Source organism: Pristiophorus japonicus, chromosome 3, assembly GCF_044704955.1.
Source record: "Pristiophorus japonicus isolate sPriJap1 chromosome 3, sPriJap1.hap1, whole genome shotgun sequence".
NCBI lineage: Eukaryota > Metazoa > Chordata > Chondrichthyes > Pristiophoridae > Pristiophorus > Pristiophorus japonicus.
Window position 1 is genome coordinate 202,724,253 of NC_091979.1, and position 17,734 is coordinate 202,741,986.

The window sequence follows — 17,734 nt, forward strand, 5'->3', positions numbered from 1 at the left end:
CTCCCCCGAGCTAACCGACCTCCCCCGAACTAATCGACCTCCCCCGAGCTAACCGACCTCCCCCGAGCTAACCGACCTCCCCCGAACTAACCGACCTCCCCCGAACTAACCGTCCTCCCCCGAGCTAACCGACCTCCCCCGAGCTAACCGACCTCCCATGAGCTAACCGTCCTCCCCCGAACTAACCGACCTCCCCCGAACTAACCGTCCTCCCCCGAGCTAACCGACTTCCCCCGAACTAACCGTCCTCCCCCGAGCTAACCGACTTCCCCCGAACTAACCGTCCTCCCCCGAGCTAACCGACCTCCCCCGAGCTAACCGACCTCCCCCGAACTAACCGACCTCCCCCGAACTAACCGACCTCCCCCGAGCTAACCGACCTCCCCCGAACTAACCGTCCTCCCCCGAGCTAACCGACCTCCCCCGAGCTAACCGACCTCCTCCGAGCTAACCGACCTCCCCCGAACTAACCGTCCTCCCCCGAGCTAACCGACCTCCCCCGAGCTAACCGACCTCCCCCGAGCTAACCGACCTCCCCTGAACTAACCGACCTCCCCCGAGCTAACCGACCTCCCCCGAACTAACCGTCCTCCCCCGAACTAACCGACCTCCCCCGAGCTAACCGTCCTCCCCCGAGCTAACCGTCCTCCCCCGAGCTAACCGACCTCCCCCGAACTAACCGTCCTCCCCCGAGCTAACCGACCTCCCCCGAGCTAACCGACCTCCCCCGAGCTAACCGACCTCCCATGAGCGAACCGACCTCCCATGAGCTAACCGACCTCCCCCGAACTAATCGACCTCCCCCGAGCTAACCGACCTCCCCCGAGCTAACCGACCTCCCCCGAGCTAACCGACCTTCCCCGAGCTAACCGACCTCCCCCGAACTAACCGACCTCCCCCGAACTAACCGACCTCCCCGAACTAACCGACCTCCCCCGAGCTAACCGACCTCCCCCGAACTAACCGTCCTCCCCCGAGCTAACCGACCTTCCCCGAGCTAAACGACCTCCCCCGAGCTAACCGACCTCCCCCGAGCTAACCGACCTCCCCCGAGCTAACCGACCTCCCCCAATGATCAACGGGTTTTACAGAAACCTTTCTTGGTGCCTTTTTCTTTAAAAAAAGATACCGATTATCATAAAGGAGCTTAATTAAAGGATACAAAGGAGGAAAGGGGAGGTTAAAGAGTAACGCGTCGAGCCCCTGCTCTGATGACTGCATTAAAAGTTCCTTTGTTGGACGAGGGCAGCTTCAGGTGATCATTCCCTCTGCTCATCGCTTGTTTAGGTCGTCGACACAGTTTAAAAGTTCGTAGTGTCTTGGCAGCTGCGGCTGAGCTAGGAAGTCAAAATCAATCTGATGTTACTGCTCCTGACTGGAATATCTGTCTGTGGACACTGGGTGTGGATAGAATTGGGGAAAGGGGAGGAGGGGGGGCGGTGGGACAGCAGGGAAGGGATGGGTGGCTGTTTTTGATGTCTCTCGCAGTTGGATAGCCCATTGACATATGAACAATGGCCCAAATTAGTGAGATACAGGAGAGTTCCTGGAACCCTCAGAGAAAGGTAGGCCAGTATGAATCAGCATCTGCAGGCTGGAAGAAAATCGGTGGGAGAAAATAGGCATCAGATTGTAGGCCATTTTTGAACTGTCTTAAGTATACCTTCACAGATACAGGACCATCGTTGAACTGTTGTTATAAGATCATGCTGATCTGATCATGGACTCAGCTCCACTTCCCTGCCCGCTCCCTGTAACCCTTTATTCCCTTATCGCTCAAAAATCTGTCTATCTCCGCCATAAATATATTCAATAACCCAGCCTGCACAGCTCTCTGGGGCAGAGAATTCCACAGAATTACAACCCTCTGAGAGAAGAAATTCCTCCTCATCTCATAAATGGGCGGCCCCTTATTCTGAGACTATGCCCCCTAGTTTTAGTTTCCCCTATGAGTGGAAATATCCTCTCTGCATCCACCTTGTCGAGCCCCCTCATTATCTTGTATGCTTCGATAAGATCACCTCTCATTCTTCTGAATTTCAATGGGTATAGGCCCAACCTACTCAACCTTCCTTCATAAGTCAACACCCTCATCTCCAGAATCAACCGAGTGAACCTTCTCTGAACAGCCTCCAATGCAAATATATCTTTTCTTAAATACGGAGACCAAAACTGCATGCAGTACTCTAGGTGTGGCCTCACTAATACCCTGTACAGTTGTAACAGGACTTCTCTGATTTTATATTCCATCCCCCTTGCAAAAAGGCCAACATTCCATTTGCCTTCCTGATTACTTGCTGTACCTGCATACAAACTTTTTGTGTTTCATGCACAAGGACCCCCAGGTCCCTCTGCACTGCAGCACTTTGCAATTTTTCTCCATTTAAATTATAATTTGCTTTTCTAATTTTTCTGCCAAAGTGGATAATCTCACATTTCCCCACATTATACTCCATCTGCTAAATTTTTGCCCACTGACTTAGCCTGTCTATATCCCTTTGCAGATATTTTGTGTCCTCCTCACAACTTGCTTTCCCACCCATCTTTGTATCATCAGCAAACTTGGCTACATTACACTCGGTGCCTTCATCCAAGTCATTAATATAGATTGTAAATAGTTGAGGCTCCAGCACCAATCCCTATAGCACCCTACTAGTCACTGTTTGCCAACTGGAAAATTACCCATTTATCCCGATTCTCTGTTTTCTGTTAGCTTGCCAATCCTCAATCCATGCTAATATATTACCCCCAACTTTGTGAGCTTTTATTTTGTGCTGTAACCTTTTACATGGCACCTTATTGAATGCCTTCGGGAAATCCAAATATGCCACATTCACTGGTTCCCCCTTATCTACCCTGCTTGTTACATCCTCAAAGAACTCCAGCAACTCTGTCAAACATGATTTCCCTTTCATAAACCATGCTGACATTGCTTCAGTGAGTTATGCTTTCCCAAATGTCCTGCATTTGCTTCCTTAATAATGGACAAGGACCCCCAGGTCTCTCTGTACTGCAGCACTTTGCAATTAAGGGAAAAATAATCTGGAAAATTACTCGCCAACCCTCTTAGGTGATCAAAACTAGTCGAGGAGCCCACTGGCCCTAGTTAGAGTTACTAGGTACCTACCTCCTGTACGAGATGATCTCCATCCCAGCCAGTAACAGGCCCAGCTCTTGCTTGAAGGAATTTAATGAATCGGCATCCACTACATGAGATGGCAGCCTGTTGTATGAAGCAAACCTGCTTTGCACCAATACTAAATGTACAGCAATATGCACCAAAATACTTGGCAAAATTCTGTCTTATGGAATAACTGTGTTTGATTATTTACCCACGTTGTGTCAGCCATGGATCAGTGGGTAGCACTCTTGCCTCTGAGTCAGAAGGTTGTGGGTTCATAGTCTCACTTCAGAGACTTGAGCACAAAAATCCAGTCTGACACTTCAGCACAGTGCTGAGGGAGCACTGCAATGTCGGAGGTGCCATTTTTTGGACTACATGTTAAACTGAGGCCCCGACTGCCCTCTCAGGTGGACATCAAAGATCCTTTGGCCTTATTTCAAAGAAGAGCAGGGGAGTTATCCCCGGTGATCTGGCCAATATTTAGCCCTCAATTAAGATCACTAAAACTGATTATCTGGCCACTACCAAGTTGGTGTTTGTGGGAGCTTGCTGTATGCAAATTGACTACCGCGTTTCCTATATTACAATGGTGATTGCACTTCAAAAGTACTTAATTGGCTGTCAAGTGCTTTGGGACATCCTCAAGCCCTGAAAGGTGCATTATAAATGCAAGTCTTTCTTTTTTTTCAGGGTGAAGCCGGCTTAAATGGAGAAGCTGGACGAGCTGGAGCTGTGGGGAAACCAGGAGATAAGGTATGTTCCTATAGTTAATTAGAGCAGCTGACCTTTCAGTTCAGAGAACCAAGTCCATTCAAATACACCACAGATTTCTGGGATCAAAGCCATTTGTGAGTGTTGTTTTTATGATATGATTTAATACAGTATCAATCCAGGGCCAGTTTTTTTTATCTGTTTGGTCATTTTGAATATGGGCCTGTGGCAGGAAAATGCCCCCAACTTGCGGCTAATCAGTATTAAATTGGCAATGTCACTCAGAGAGAGCAGAAGATGGCTAGTTTGGGACCTATACATTGTTACTGGTGTGGGAAAAGGTGCTCCTCTAAGATTGGGCCTGAGACACATTGGTGAGGCAGTGTAGAGGGAGCTTTATGTTGCAGTTGCCTCTGCTATGTACCAGTGGTGCTCGATGCTGGCACTCATAATGATAATCCCCCATAAACACACCTTGCCCAATTCACAATTCACTCAAAAAATATACAGATTATTTTCCCCCGTTCGTTTAGTAATCGGTTTGCTATTAATAAGGTGGCATTAAGAGCATGAGGGGTTAACCATCGCTCATCACACATCACCGTGATCAGTAACCAGTACCAAGGGAATTAATGCCCTGGGGCTCTGTCCATCCAGCAATATGACTGCAGCATGTCAAAGAGAGATGATAACATCAGAGCTCAGGCCAAAATGGAATAAAAAGATTGAGCTATTAACAAGGAGGAGAAAATAGCTCTGGTTCCTGTGACATTATAGTTCTGTTATTTCCTTTGAAAACTTACTGTGATTTTGCTACTGGCCAATGGGAATCTTCATCAGCACATTTACAATGTTGGTAAGATAGTGACAAGAGCAGTTCTTGTGTTGAACTCTCGCAAACACTGAAATATGGCATTTGCATTTTGTGTGAATAGGGGACTCCTGGCCCCAGAGGAAGTAATGGAGATCCTGGAGAGCGAGGCGATGATGTAAGTATTTTTCTCCTATTCCACTTCTTTCAGACATCCCCTAGCAATGGACAGGCGAATCCTGGTTCAGAGTGGCCTTGTATTTGGGCTTCATATTACTGCACAGTGTTGCAGGACTAGTGCTATAGATCATTTAACTTGTGATACGAATAATTGTACTGATCATTATTGGTCAAGAGTTGGCACTTGAGGGTTGCTAGCATCTGTGGAACCGTAACTATGGATACAGAAGCAAGAGTCAGTATCTTCAGGAGAGAGGGTGAAATTGGAAATAAATCCAATGGCAGTAGTCTTGTTGGCACAGTTTTGGCCCACCATGCGACTGGCATGGCCAGAATCAGGGGCAACAATGTAAATAACCCATCTACAATGGGAGCGAGCCTTTGGCCTAAAGGTAGTATTCCCACCTCTGAGTCAGAAGGTGCAGGGTTCCGCTGGACAATCTGGCTCTCAATTCTGGGTTGATAACAACCAGGATAATCGTGTTCAGTGGGTCCACCGTGTGGGTTATGGGAGCCATATAGAACTAACCAACCTATTAGCTGGTATAAGGACACTTACCGCCATGGAAGGAGTGCCCACATCACAGACTCTTAATTAGCCTGCAAATTTTCCATTGCTTCACACCGCTCTTCAAGGGAAAAAAGTAAAGATATGAAAAACGACCACATCCATCTTTACTGGGCCATGTGAAATAATGAGTTACCTTGCGTTCACTCACACACAATTAGAGCTGTTTTTGTTTAGAAGTTACAATCTTTACGATTTGTTGTTCATAAATGTTTGGTTTTCTGCACAGGGACCACCAGGAAATGATGGACGAAACGGCGAGCCAGTAAGTGCAATGGTTTTTCACTAGGTATTCGACCAAGAGGATCAAATCAATCAATTCCTAGTGTAAAAGCTAAATGCTGCAAATGCAGATGCTGCAAATCTGAAATAAAAACAGAACATGTTGGAAATACTCAGCAGGTCAGGCAGCATCTGTGGAGAGAGAAACAGAGTTAACTTTGCAAGTCTATGACCTTTCGTCAGAACTGGAAAAGTTACGAGATGTAACAGGTTTTAAGCAAGTGTAAGCACAGGGAAAAGGAGGAAAGGGAGGAAAGAACAAAAGGGAAGGTCTGTGATAGGGTGGAAGTTATGAGAAATTGAATAACAAAAGGTATGATTGTACAAGAACAACACCAACCACTTCTATTTAAATAGCGCCTTTAACATAGTGAAAGGTCCCAAGGCACTTCACAGGAGTACTATGAGGTAAAACATTTTGACACTGAGCTGCATAAGTAGAAATTAGCACAGGTGACCAAAAGCTAGGTCAAAGAGGTATGTTTTAAAGAGCGTCTTGAAGGAGGAAAGAGAGGTAGATAGGCGGAGAGGTTTAGGCAGGGAGTTTCAGAGCTTAGAGCCTAGGTAACAAAATGCACGACCATCAATGATTGAGCGATTATAATCAGGGATGCTCAAGAGGGCAGAATTAGAGAAGCGCAGACATCTCTGGGGATTGTAGGGCTGGAGGAGTTTACAGAAATAGGGAGGGATTTTAAATCGAGAATTTTGAAATTGAGGTGTTGCTTAACCGGAAGCCAATGTAGGTCAGCGAGCACAGGGGTGATGGGTGAGTGGAACTTAGTGCGAGTTAGGGCACAAGCAGCCGAGTTTTGGATCACCTGTAGTTTATGTAGGGTAGAATGTCGGAGACCAGCTGGGAGTGCATTGGAATAGTCAAGTCTAGAGGTAATAAAACATGGATGAGGGTTTCAGCAGTGGATGAGCTGAGGCAAGGGCAGAGACGGGTGAAGTTACAGAGGTGGAAATAGACGGTCTTAGTTATGCTGCAGATATGTGGTCGAAAGTTCATTTCAGGGTCAAATATGACACCAAGGTTGCGAACAGCCTGGCTCAGCCTCAGACAGAAGTTGGGGAGAGGGATGGAGTCAGTGACTAGGGAAAGGAGTTTACGGCAGGGACCGAAAACAATGGCTTCGGTCTTCCCAATAGTCAATTGGAGAACATTTCTGCTCATCCAGAACTGGATGTCGGACAAACAGTCTGACAATTTAGAGACCGTGGAGGGGTCGAGAGAAGTGGTAGTGAGGTAGAGCTGGGTGTCATCAGCATACATGTGGAAACTGACGCTGTGTTTTCGGATGATGTTGCCAAGGGGAAACATGTAGATGAGGAATAGGAGGGGGCCAAGGATAGATCCTTGGGGGACACTAGAGGTAACGATGCAGGGATGGGAAGAGAAGCCGTTGCAGGTGAATCTCCGGCTACAATTAGATAGATAAGAATGGAACCAGACAAATGTAGTCCCACCCAGCTGGATGATAGTGGAGAGGCATTAGAGAAGGATAGAGTGGTCAACCGTGTCAAAGGCTGCAGACAAGTCAAGAAGGACGAGGAGGGATAGTTTGCCTTTGTCACAGTCACAAAGGATGTCATTTGTGACTTTGATGAGAGCACCCACCCTTTCCTCCAACCACAGTCTGTCCTACCTGCGACAGAGACTGTAATTCGCGAATTGGTCTGTTCAATCACCTGAGGACACACTTTTGGAGTGGAAGCAACTCTTCCTCGATTTTGAAGAACTGCCTATGATAATGATGATGATGATGATTATGAGAGCTGTTTCGGTACTGTGGCAGGCACGGAATCCAGATTGGAGGGATTCAAACATGGAATTGCGGGAAAGATGGACACGGATTTGGGAGACGACAACACGTTCAAGGACTTTGGAGTGGAAAGGGAGGTTGGAGATGGGGTGGTAGTTTGCAAGGATAGAGGGTTGTTTTTTTGAGGAGAAGGGGTGATGACAGCAGATTCGAGGGAGAGGGGGCACAGTATTGTTATCTGTAGAGAGAACCATTGCAATGTTAGCTAATATGGGAGCCAGAAAAGGAAGTTGGGTGGTCTGCAGATTGGTGGGAATAGGGTCAAGGGAGCAGGAAATGAGTCTCATGGACAGGATGAGCTCAGAAACGTCATGAGGGGAGATTGAAGAGAAACTAGAGAAATATGTGAGGTCAGGGCTAGGCCAGGAGGTTTCCTTAGAGGAAGTTTGGCCTGGTGAACTAGGAGAAGGAAGGGACGAGGCAGAGGCAACTGAACAGATGGTCTCAATCTTAGAGACAAAAAAGTCCATGAGCTCTTCACATTTAATGTCAGAGGTGAGGATGCAGACCAGGGAGAGTGGTCTAAAAAGGCAGTTTGCAATGGAGAATAGAAGCTGGGGCTTATCTTTACATTCCAGAAGGTTCCGATAATATTTTATGTGGTCCAGCCATACCTGGCAGTGAATGGCTAAACCAGTTATCCGTTCAGGTCTACGTCCCTTGGACTTAAAGGAGCGAAGATTAGGGCTGTACCAGGGAAACGGCCAGGGTGAGAGAGAGTAATTGTTTTAACAAGGACTAGGGCATCAAAGGTGGTGGTGAGGGTGTGGTTGAGCAGATCGGTAGCTGCAGAAATGTCATGGTGAATGGAGGGTCAAAGGCTGGACAGCTGGACAGTACAAAGCAAAAGGAGATGGTCATGGGACAAGTAAATAAACAAAAGATGGATCGAGAAGAGGTGTAAATGATATGGCAGAATCATCAACAGCTGCCACATGAAAAAATATGGGTAGAGGTTATAGTCTGAAATTGTTGAACTCGATGTTGAGTCCAGAAGGTTGTAAAGTGCCAAATCGAAAGATGAGGTGCTGTTCCTTGAGATTAAGTTGAGCTTCGTTGGAACAGTGCAAGAGGCCGATAATGGAGAGATCAGAGTGGGAGTGGAGCGGGGAATTAAAGTGACAGGTGAGCAGAAGCTCGGGGTCACGCTTATGGACTGAACGGAGTTGTTCGGCAAAGTGGTCACCCAATCTGCGGTCACCTAATCTCTCAATACCACATCATGAGCTGCAAATACAGAATACTAAATTGCAATAAATCACTGTTTCACATGGAAACAATGTTTGGGGCCCTGAACGATGGAAAGGGAGGAGTTAAAAGGGCAGGTGCTGCATCTCCTGTGCTTGCATGGCAAGGTGCCATGGGAAGGGGAAGGGGTGCTGTGTGTGATAGAGGAGCAGACCAGGGTGTCACGGAGGGAGCGGTCCCTTCGGAATGCTGAAATTTCTAGTATATTTGAGTTATTCAACAGAGAGAACGCATAAACTGTTTGGCCCTACAATGAAGTTGCTTTCCCGTGATCCATCTGTTTAGAATGAGCCAGAAATTCGGATGAGAGCCAAGGCCAGAGAATGGGCATTTCTCCACTGGATCTGCCGGGACTCTGCCCTATTTGCAATGCCCAGATAAATTCCAGTGAGGGTAATTCTTTCACTTGCTGCTCCTACATTAGGGGAGCGTGTCTGAGTGACTTCCCAGGCTACCACACAAATTTCACCCAGTAAGCCCCTTTAAAATCATCAGTGCAATTCATGCCAGCTGAGAGTTGTCCCACCAAGGCCCTTGCAAAAGCTCCAAGGGGAATGTGATCGATTCCTGAGGGGGTCCCCGGGGATTGATTGAAGAATTAAGATGAGGACACAGCAAATCTTTCAATGCCCCCTAGAATGATAAAGTCCAATCGAGACCTTCTAGCTGCCGATCAAAAGACCCCAATCTCTGAAACCCAACATCTAGCTGTAGGCCTCTTCTGCCAGTGCTCAGCCTTTCTACGAGGGTGGGCCTTTGATGGGGTGTCCCTTGGCCACATAAATTAACTACGGCAAGTAATCCCAGTGATTCAGGGACTGGACTTTATTTGCGCTGCCTTTATTTAGTGCTGAGTTGGCTGGGGGGGAAGAGGACAAAATCTACGCTAATGTTCCTTGTATTGATGTATCAGCATTACTAACACACACCTAAGATGGCCATTTAGTCATCCAGATATTTGCCTGAATAATATTGCAACTTACTTCTCCCATTCTCTAGGGTCCTTCCGGTGAGTCAGGACTGCCTGGACCTCCAGGTCGAAAAGGAGCCAGGGGAATTCAGGTAACTAAGATTATAAGGCATTGTAAAGAATTGACTGTAAAGAACGTAGGAACAAAGGAACAGGAGTAGGTCATTCAGCCCCTCAAGCCTATTCCATTATTCAGTTAGATTATGGCTAATCTGTATCATAACTCCATTTACCCTTTTTGGTTCTGTATTCCTTAATACCCTTACCCAACAAAAATCTATCTATCTCAGTTTTGAAATTTTCAATTAACCCCCAGCTTTTTGGGGGAGAGAATTCCAGATTTCCATGTCACTTTGTGTGAAGAAGTGCTTCCTGACATCACCCCTGAACGGCCTAGCTCTAATTTAAGGTATGCCCCCTTGTTCTTATGTTCTTAGGTTCTGAACGCTCCCCACCAGAGGAAATAGTTTCTCTCCATCCACCCTATCAACTCCTTTAATCATCGTAAACATCTCAATTAGATCACCCCTTAATCTTCTAAACTTGAAATGTTTCTACTAAAGTGGATAACTGATCATAAGAACATAAGAAATAGGAGCAGGAGTAGGCTATTTGGCCCCTCGAGCCGGCTCCACCATTCAATAAGATCATGGCTGATCTGATCTTGGCCTCAACTCCACTTCCCTGCCTGTTCCCCATAACCCAGTAGTTCATAAATCTGTCTATCTCCGCCTTCTGTACATTCAATAACTCCACCACCACAGCTCTCTGGGATAGAGAATTCCAAAGATTCACGACCCTCTGAGAGAAGAAATTCCTCCTCATCTCCATCTTAAATGGGCAAACCCTTATTCTGAAACTGTGCTCCCTAGTTCTAGATTCCCCCACGAGGGGAAACATCCTCTCAACACCTACCCTGTCAAGCCCCCTCAGAATCTTATATGTTTCAATAAGATCACCTCTCATTCTTCTAAACCCAATGAGTATAGGCCCAAACTGCTCAACCTTTCCTCATAAGACAGCCCTTTCATCTCAGGAATCAACCTGGTGAACCTTTTCTCAACTGCCTCCAATGCAAATATATCTATCCTTAAATAAGGAGATCAAATGTAGTTTACGTTACAGAGGCTCTGGCAGTCTCCATTACAAAGAACAATAGGCCTGGCGTTTGAAGCTGTTCTCCATCAATAGTTATGCAGTCTCTGAAAGAATGGCTGGTGATTGATGCCGCATCCCGCCCTTTGGTTGGGGCTAGGCCTGCCATGGATGTAACAGAGATAATGTGAGACTTTTCCAATTTGCCTCACCTTGTGTATCGTGTGAAATGAGTGCGTGATCAGTATTGACATAAATTGCATCGATGTCACACATATTTCTTATTACTTTGCTCTATAGGGAACTATCGGGCCTGAGGGTCAACCAGGACATGAGGGTCCTCCTGGACCTAGTGGAGATCTGGTAACTATATTCTTAGCTGATATCTCTTACTGAAATAGAGGACTGATTCGATGGAACCTTCGCTCATTGTTCAGTGGATCTCAGCTCATCAATTGCTGGTCACTAATTAACATTACGGCTTATGTTTTTCTCATGGTGTAACTATGTGGCCAGAAAAATCATCCTGATCATAAGTTCCACTCAAACTGCACTATTATTGTCCGTAGGTAAGTACCTCTTATTCATACAATGCTGGGAAGAGAATGAAGCTTGTTAAGGGCTTCTTAATGTCTGGAATACACTTTCTGATTTTTTTTTGCTGCTAAACAGTTGCCGGTTTATCTCAATATAGAAACAATTTGAAGAGGGCAATACTGCTACTTTGTCTGATGTGGAGATGGGAGTAGCAGGAGTGCTCCTCCAAGCTCCACAGTACATCTGAGGGCCACTGCTGGCCTACGATCAGCCCTCACTCCTGCTTTCCTTCCTACCTCCCCCCCTCCCATCTCCCCCGTGCCCCCCTTACCCTCTCTGGGGTTAACCAAGAGCCCTGTTGGCAGAGCAGGTGTCCAAAAATTGAATGCTGACAATGCGAAAGCTGCTTCTGGAGGCCAAACAGGCATTGACACCTTGTCCAAATTATTCAAACGAGGCCTGAGGCACAGGTTCAGATGAACCACAGGCCTCCTGTTTGTGGGGGAGTGGGGTGACGCGGAATCCATGCACGCCCATAAAACGGGCCATAATCAATTTTTGCCCCAGGGTGTTTAACACAACTGTAACTGTGTTTAACTGGATCCCAGTAAGTGTAGAATGTTCTACATTCTAATACAACTATTAAAAGATCAGGAACCATGGTAACCAAACCATTCTGGAAATTTCAACAGCATAACACATACCAGATGCACCGAACTATCCAAGAGCGGATGTGTCCGTATTTTTAACTGATGCTTGCCAAGCCTTGAAGCAGCACGTTTAACAGAAGTTCAGGAAAGCTACTGTAAGCATCAAGAATCTATCTCAAAGTGATAGTGAATAGTAAGAGGCGGCAGTGCCATCTCTCTTGTATTTCATTATGGGAATTGCGGGTGTGTTTACACAGCAGAGCAGAGTTTTCCCAACCTCCCGCCGTAACCCTGGTGTCCGCAGACTCAAAGGGACCAAAATTGCACCTTCCCTTAAGGCCTGTTACTGCTGGGAATCGCTGGCCAGGCTGCGGAGTAGAATGGCCACCGATTTTTCGTGGAATGGCTGCCATTTTGAAAATTCCGCTCCTGCAGTATTGCGGCGGTGACACGCTCGCCCCACTACCGCCTCGCTGCTGCCAATCCGTCCTAAGTGCGCCATCAGAGCGATCACCGCCGATGTTCCCCCACCCTGCCCCGAATGCGAAATTCTGCAGAGAAAATCTTGCTGTCGCCGTTCGGTTCCACCAGCAGCTTTTTCTGCCGGTGCACTGTACTTGGAGTGTTTCTAAAATGGCTGTGCGGCGTACTGCCGCGGCCTCCATCTTAATTTTTTTTGTCGGCCAACTGCCATGTCAGGCCGACACTTATGCCCCCGGTTCGGCCAGGCTACCAACAGGCAGCTGGGCACCCCCTCTTGGGTGCCAAGCCGCTGGCCTGCCAAAACCCTCCCTGGTGGCCCAGTGGACCGAACTTCTGAATCACCCGTGTGACGCGCCAGCGCAATTACATCATCAGCGCTACGCTGATGACTGACGGTGGAGGACACTTCCGCCCCTCTAGTGTGTGAACTTCCGCTCACTGCCACACTTCCGCCCTCATTATGACCGACTTCCAGTCCGCTGGGGAAAAAAAAGCCAAAGAGTGAAATTTCGCTCAAGAGGCCACCGCATCAATCACGCCGGTAAAAACAGGGTAGGTGCGCCGCTTTTCCGGCGGTGGGCAATTTCAGCCCCATAGATTTATGCCAGGGTTACAGTGGCTGGCAGAGATTCTGGGCGTGCGAGTTTAGTTTCAGTTCAAGTCACGTCTGCTTCACACAAACTTGAACTAGCAGTATAGATCCTGAGTTAGATCTTGACCTGATCTGATTCCAAAGTAAAGCACTCGTCTCACACCACTTCAGCTTGACGCCGTGGGAGTGTAAATCCAATGCACTGCCAAACAGGTTGGACTCACTTTGCAAGCCTATCTGACCTCAATTTCACCACTTCAGAGAACAGGGATTATCCTGTCCCCGATCTCTAACTTTTATATCTCTAACGTTTAGGAGACACCTCTGCTCGTGCAAGTAACTGGGTACCTGCACATCTGTGTGGAGATAGCTGAGGGCAGTAGTTTGAGACATTACAATTAGCCTTAGCATCTGAGCTAGAGAAAGAAACATCAGCCACAGTTTCAGCTCCTGGTCAACGTAATTTGACCCATGCTGGAAAATACAATCACCTTCATTCTGGTATTTTTTTGTATTATTAATTCTCGAGATGTGGGCATGGCTGGCAATTTATTGCCCGTCCCTAGTTGCCCTTGAACCACTGTAGCCCGGGTGGTGAAGTAGAGTTGCAAGATTTTGACCCAGTGACAATGAAGGAAATGGCGATATGTGTAGAAGTTAGGAGGGTGTGTGACTTGGGAGGGAAATTTGGAGGTGGTGGTGTTCCCATGCACCTGCTGCCCTTGTCCTCCTAGGTGATAGAGGTCGTGGGTTTGGGAGGTGCTGTCAAAGAAACCTTTGTGAGCTACTGCAGTGCATCCTGTAGGTAGCACACAATGCAGACACGGTGTGCCGGTGGTGAAGGGAGTGAATGTTTAAGGTGGTGGATGGGGCGCCAATCAAGCGAACTGCTTTGTTCTGGATGGTGTTAAACTTCTTGACTGTTGCAGCTGCAATCATCCAAGCAAGTGGAGAGTATTCCATCAATTTGGTATTTTTGTTAACTCAGTACAAGGGGGGCATGGTCAGCTATCCCCACACGCACTCCTTTTCCTGCCTGCTGTGCTCTCCAGCAACTCCTGAACCCTTTGCTTTCTTTTGTTTCAGGGGGACTCTGGCAGACCAGGACCTAGGGGATTTAAAGGTGATATGGGACGTCCGGGACAAGAGGTTTGTATCATTTACTTTCCAACAATTTAATTCCAGTGAAGATTTGGTCAATGGACATCATCCAGTGCTTCACTGCTGACCCTTAATGTCTGGGCCCAAACTCGGCAACCCGACCCACTCACACACTGGGGTGAATTGTGGGACTGTCGATGTTCAGTGGAAAGTCACAACCTGGGTGAGCATCACTTGTACCCAGTTTCACCTTATAGTCTGCCCCCCCAGTCCTGAGGTCGGCCCTCTTTTTACTCGCTTCCAAAACAAACAATGCAAGCCGGGTTGGAATGTCTCACCCATGATCACATTGCTCGCCTCGCTTCACGGAGTTTGTCTGACACTCTTCCACAAACATCATGAGGTGAATTTTCAGGCCTCTAGCCTCCATGGATAGGGGAGAGGTAGCGCCTAGAAAAAGTAGGGCATTGACGTAACACCCACCAGTTGCCTGATGGCCGGAGCAGCCACGGGTCAGCGCTAGGCCCGTTTAAAATGCAATTCAGGACCCTGTCGTGTACATAGATCCATGATTGCCATTTTTGGACTAGCCAAGACAGGACTGCGCACGTTCCGACCAGTATCGGTGGACAACCCAGTCGAAGAGGCTTCCAAAGCTAAGCTGCTCTTTATTTTTGTGGGGTTGGGAGGAGCAGAATTTTCCCTCCAGACTCCTGAAGACTAGCTTGAGCTATTAATGGTCTGTCCAGGTTCCCCAACGCACACACTCCCCCAGCTGCCTCCAGACATTGGACCTTCCCCTCCCCCACCCATGGACTTAACTTCATCTGCATCAGATACTGCAGGCGGCAGTTGCCAGACACCACTGGGATGCCCACCCTCCCTATAATTGCCCCAATGCCCCAGATTATCATGGACAATGGCTAGCTCGTTTATTCCCAGGTGAGCTGCTGAGCGCACCAATCCCCTGTTTGCCTCAATGGCTCTATACTGCCTCTCCATCGAGGTGACAGAGGGGATGCTGGACCTGTGAGAATTAACCCGTAAAAAATCCTGAACCTCAGTTCGTGCCTGGAACATATTATTATGCGTATAAACCGAAATTATCCTTGGTCGCCTCACCAATGCAGACAAGAGGAATATTTTCCAAATGGCAATGCAAACCAAAGTCAAGCTGCCCCACGAGTTGAGACACTTCACTTATGAGAGGAATATTCCTCAGTCGACCCGCTGAGAAGTGGTGAATGTAACGGGTAGCAAGCAGGAATTGGAGTGACCAAGCCCTCGATAATTAAATTAATGGCACTTCTGTTTCATTCTATATATTTTCTTCATGGTAGTGGCTCAGTTCTGAATGTGTAACTAATTAAAAGGACTAATTGATGTTTTATCCATCCCGCAGGGACCCAGGGGCCCAAAAGGTTCAAAGGGATACCCCGGTGACCCAGGACCTATGGGTGCAATGGTAAGAAAACGCACACTAACCAGAGATAGAAGCAGAAAATGACATTCATGCACAGAAGGCCTGACAGCATCTGAAAAAGAAAAGTCAAATTAACCTTTCACGTGAAGGCCCTTTGACTGAACCAGAATTAACACCTCACTTCCACCTGGATACCATGGAAACAGTTAAAAGTCCTGGGCTCTGAAATTACACTGTGTTATTAGCGTTGATTCTTGGGATGTGGGCATAGTTGGCAAGGCTGGTATTTATTGGCCATCCCTAGTTGCCCTTCAGAAGGTAATGCTGGGCCGCCTTCTTGTCCGGCAGTTTGCGAGGTGAAGGTGCTCCCACTATGCTGTTAGGTAGAGAGTCTCAGGATTTTGACCCAGCGACGATGAAGGAATGAACATAAGAACATAAGAAATAGGAACAGGAGTAGGCCATACGGCCCCTCGAGCCTGCTGCGCCATTCAATAAGATCATGGCTGATCTAATCATGGACTCAGCTCCACTTCCCTGCCCGCTCCCCATAATCCCTTATTCCCTTATCATTTAAGAGACTGTCTATTTCTGTCTTAAATGTATTCAATGTCTCAGCTTCCACAGCTCTCTGAGGCAGCGAATTCCACAGATTTACAACACTGAGAGAAGAAATTTCTCCTCATCTCTGGTTTAAATGGGCAGCCCTTTATTCTAAGATCATTCCCTCTAGTTCTAGTCTCCCCCATCAGTGGAAACATCCTCTCTGCATCCACCTTGTCAACCCCCATCATAATCTTATACGTTTTGATAAGATCACCTCTCATTCTTCTGAATTCCAGTGAGTAGAGGCCCCAACCTACTCAACCTTTCCTCATAAGTCAACCCCCTCATCCCTGGAATCAGCCTGGTGAACCTTCTCTGAACTGCCTCCAAAGCAAGTATATCCTTTCGTAAATATGGAAAACAAAACTGCACGCAGTATTCCAGATGTGGCCTCACCAATAGCTTATATAGATGTAGCAAGACTTCCCTGCTTTTGTACTTCATCCCCTTTGCAATAAAGGCCAAGATACCATTGGCCTTCCTGATCACCTGCTGTACCTGCAATACTATCCTTTTGTGTTTCATGTACAAGTACCCCCAGGTCCCAATGTACTGCGGCACTTTGCAATCTTTCTCCATTTAAATAATAACTTGCTCTTGGCGATATACTTCTAAGTCAGATGCAGTGCGACTTGGAGGGGAACTTGGGGGTGGTGGTGTTCCCATGCACTTGTTCCCCATATCCTTCTAGGTGATAGAGGTCACGGGTTTGGGAGGTGCTGCCAAAGAAGCCTTGGTGACAGTGCATCTTTTTAGATAGCACACACTGCAGCTCGTGGTGGTGGGAGTGAATGTTTAAGGTGCTTGCTTATCAAGCGGGTTGCACTGTCCTGGATGGTGACAAACTTCTTGAGTGCTGTTGCAGCTGCACTTATCCAGGCAAGTGGAGAGTATTCCATCACACTCCTGACATGTTCACCCTTCTGATTTGGATAGAACTGGGGTCCCAAGTTCTGCTCCACTTGCAACCCTGAGTCCACCCTTCATCCCTCCTGTCCCATCAAATTGTTCTGTCTCAGGAAGGAGGGCATGGTCCCATATCAGGAGTCTGCAGGGATTTGGAAGCACATTGTAGAAACTTTTGGGTTGGGTGAGGAGGGAGGAGACAGCATCAAAGTTACTGAGCGAGCTTTGGAGATATTTGAAGGAAGAGAAATTGGAGTCAGATAGAGTGGAGGATGAAAGCAATGGAAGAGTTGGAAGGAGAAAATAATGTGTCAGTGCGTACTTTATCATTTCCCAAAGAAGTGAAGTTGCACGTTTGTTAGTGTTCCCCAAGATACATACATTGCAAATCCTGTAAAGGAGTCCGTACTTTATTTGGGCATTACCATGAGAAAGGATTTGATCATTATTTACCATCAACTCAAGTAGGAGTTCAGCTGCTTAAAAATCCTTGAGAACTACCCCAAAAGGATTGTTAATGTTAGTGCTGAGCCCTGAATCAAGTTTTATGACAGGATGGGGAATTCTATATGGTAGGACTGGAATTCCTCAGATGGAAGATTTTCAGCTGGAGACCTGATG

The 17,734-nt window shown here is 47.2% G+C and overlaps 1 protein-coding gene across 1 annotated transcript in view; it reads left to right on the forward strand.

Annotated features, from left to right (window-relative positions):
* The window catches only part of col6a1 (collagen, type VI, alpha 1), a 117,306-nt gene that overhangs the window by 58,505 nt on the left and 41,067 nt on the right, over window positions 1-17,734 (forward strand). The window contains exons 16-22 of the mRNA XM_070876207.1: window positions 3,815-3,877; window positions 4,771-4,824; window positions 5,624-5,659; window positions 9,750-9,812; window positions 11,116-11,178; window positions 14,164-14,226; window positions 15,581-15,643. Coding sequence (XP_070732308.1) covers window positions 3,815-3,877; window positions 4,771-4,824; window positions 5,624-5,659; window positions 9,750-9,812; window positions 11,116-11,178; window positions 14,164-14,226; window positions 15,581-15,643 — 405 coding nt within the window. The remainder of the gene's footprint in view (window positions 1-3,814; window positions 3,878-4,770; window positions 4,825-5,623; window positions 5,660-9,749; window positions 9,813-11,115; window positions 11,179-14,163; window positions 14,227-15,580; window positions 15,644-17,734) is intronic.